This window comes from Electrophorus electricus, chromosome 3 (genome assembly GCF_013358815.1).
Source record: "Electrophorus electricus isolate fEleEle1 chromosome 3, fEleEle1.pri, whole genome shotgun sequence".
Taxonomy (NCBI): Eukaryota; Metazoa; Chordata; class Actinopteri; order Gymnotiformes; family Gymnotidae; genus Electrophorus; species Electrophorus electricus.
The window spans coordinates 31666573-31668856 of NC_049537.1; the positions used below are offsets into that span (position 1 = coordinate 31666573).

The 2284-nt window shown below is 43.4% G+C and overlaps 1 protein-coding gene across 1 annotated transcript in view; it reads right to left on the reverse strand.

Moving 5' to 3' along the window:
* The window catches only part of txlnba (taxilin beta a), a 22296-nt gene extending 20012 nt beyond the window's left edge, over positions 1-2284 (reverse strand). Inside the window, exons 1-2 of the mRNA XM_035524419.1 lie at positions 2145-2284; positions 1-162 (exon numbers count right to left, since the gene is read on the reverse strand). The exon at positions 1-162 is cut by the window's left edge and continues 106 nt beyond it. Coding sequence (XP_035380312.1) covers positions 1-156 — 156 coding nt within the window. The 5' untranslated portion in view covers positions 157-162; positions 2145-2284. The remainder of the gene's footprint in view (positions 163-2144) is intronic.

The following is a 2284-nucleotide window of genomic DNA, read 5'->3' on the forward strand; positions in this document are numbered from 1 at the left end:
CAAGACAGAGATCTGTTCCTCCATCAGGCTGGACGCTGAGCCGTATGTGCTGATGATGTCCTCCAGCTGTCTGCTAAAGGCCTCCATTGGGTCCTGCTCTTCGACACCGTTGACATGATCACTGGCATTGACTGAGGGCTGTGAACTGCTCTCCATTATCTGCTGAGCAAATATCAAACAGTGTCACTGACCGGGGGCCATTTCAGTAAGGTCAGAAAACTGGCCCCAGGAAGACGGGGGCTGATTTCGGTGGATTGCTGTGCCAAGTTCTTGATGACTGTCTTGGCTTCATGTCGAAATTGGACCAGGCAAATGAATGAAGGGCAAAGGCAGAGCATTGTGGTAGGAGGCTCTAAATCACCACATACTAAATGGTTTTTGGAGACAGATTGCTTCAGGCAATTTGTGGAGTGTGTGTGTAGGGAGGCTTTGTGCTTTCTACGCAAATGCCTGCTGGTGTTTGTAGAAAACGCAAATACAAATTTAGCAGAAATGAGAGCACGTTTCTTTCTGATTAATGTGATTGCCTTGGGCAGAAACAACAAGAAATCTAAAATACTTCACATGAAATATCTTCCATGGTTCGGTGGTGTCTTGCTGAGGCTCCTGAACTAAATCTTCATGAAACATTCTTTTTGCCTCCTAAATGGTTAACTAAGTTTCAAATATCTTCTTTAAACAGCTTTTTAATGTCTTTAGAAAAATGCCAAAGCAAAGAGTTTATGGTCAACACTTAAAATTGTTCACACATGATAAGAAGTCATTCGAAGATTTGCAGAACTATGCTTGATATAAGACAGTCATTACAATGTAGTCTAGTACCTGTGTTTACGTTTTATCCGACACCTTTTATTTAAAGCACAAACACAACTGAACACAACTTGATTAACTGAGGGTTAAGCGTCTTGCTCAGGGGCCCAACAGTGGGAACTTGAACTGGCAACCTTCTGATTACTCGTGAAACACTTTAATCACTGAGCCACCACTACCGTTACCAGTACCTTAACCTCAAGAATACAGAGCTGGAGAGACATGTATGGCGGATCAAAATTTTATCCGGCGTGACAGAGCTTCACATTCCTGTATCCCCATTCTTACCTCTGAGAAACTTTCCACTGGATCCGCTTTGACCCCAGTGAGAGACTTTTCAAACTTGAGTTATAGTTTAAGGTACCAAGCAAAACAACAGACAATGTTCTGCTATAGACACCAATAGTTTTACATGAAGATCTAAGAATAAGTAGCTAATGAATTTTTCTAACTGCAGTACTGCTGCCCTCCATGTGTAAAGATCAGGGCCTATTTTAGCACAGTTGCTGTATGAGAGGTAGTGCGCCAGCCTCAGGTCCACGTGACACATGCTGTCAAGGGTCAGGAATGCAGAGAAAATAGTGCAAAACTCAGCGGCATGGTCTCGCTGAAACCTGCCGTGCCACGGTTCACTGGCAGGCCTCCAGACCTCCCGCTGACCGCAGTTTGATTTCACGTGGAATGAACTTGAAAAAATCGGGAGGTTGTTTATCAGCCAGTTGTGTCGCTTCATGACTGCTGCTGCTTATCAGGTTAAAATGACAGGCTCGGCCCTCCTCCGCTCTGGCCATCAACACTCAGCCTCCTGAAGTGAGCCACATGGCACCTGTTCTGAGGCACCCTGTTCTATATTTGGAGCTTCTAAATATGGGCAAAGCTATTTGTTATTCCAGCCACGTAGACCCTGATGTCAATGATGCCACTTTTGTGTAAAGTGGAGGAAACGTATGGGTCCCCTGCTCGTGCTGGAAGTACAAGAACGTTCTTAATGTCATTAATGCCGCGTAATTCAGATTCATGCAGCTCTGGGCAAAAGGCATATTTATACTTATGAAGCTGTTTAATAAACATATTTTTATATTTCAACTTTGTTAACATTCGATTCTGGGGTTCGACTTCTTTTACATAGAAAGCCATATCATTTCATTTCATTAAATAGCTAAGAGACATAAAATCAAAACGTGAACAGTGAGACCCAGCAGAGAAGCAGTAGCACTACACAGCAATGAAAAGCTCGTTATGAAATACACACACACACTTGAGTTCCGGGCTGCTATGTAGTTACAGCTATTTGCTGTGCGAACATATTTCACATTTAAAAACACAATACTTACAGAAAGTGTGTTCTGGCTGTCCAGAGAATGAGAGAGAGGAATAGAGTAGCTTGTCCACACTGCCAGGGGAGAGAGAGAGAGAGAAAGAGAGAGAGAGAGAGAGAGAGAGACGTGAGGTGAATCCAAAAGCATTTAAGAGC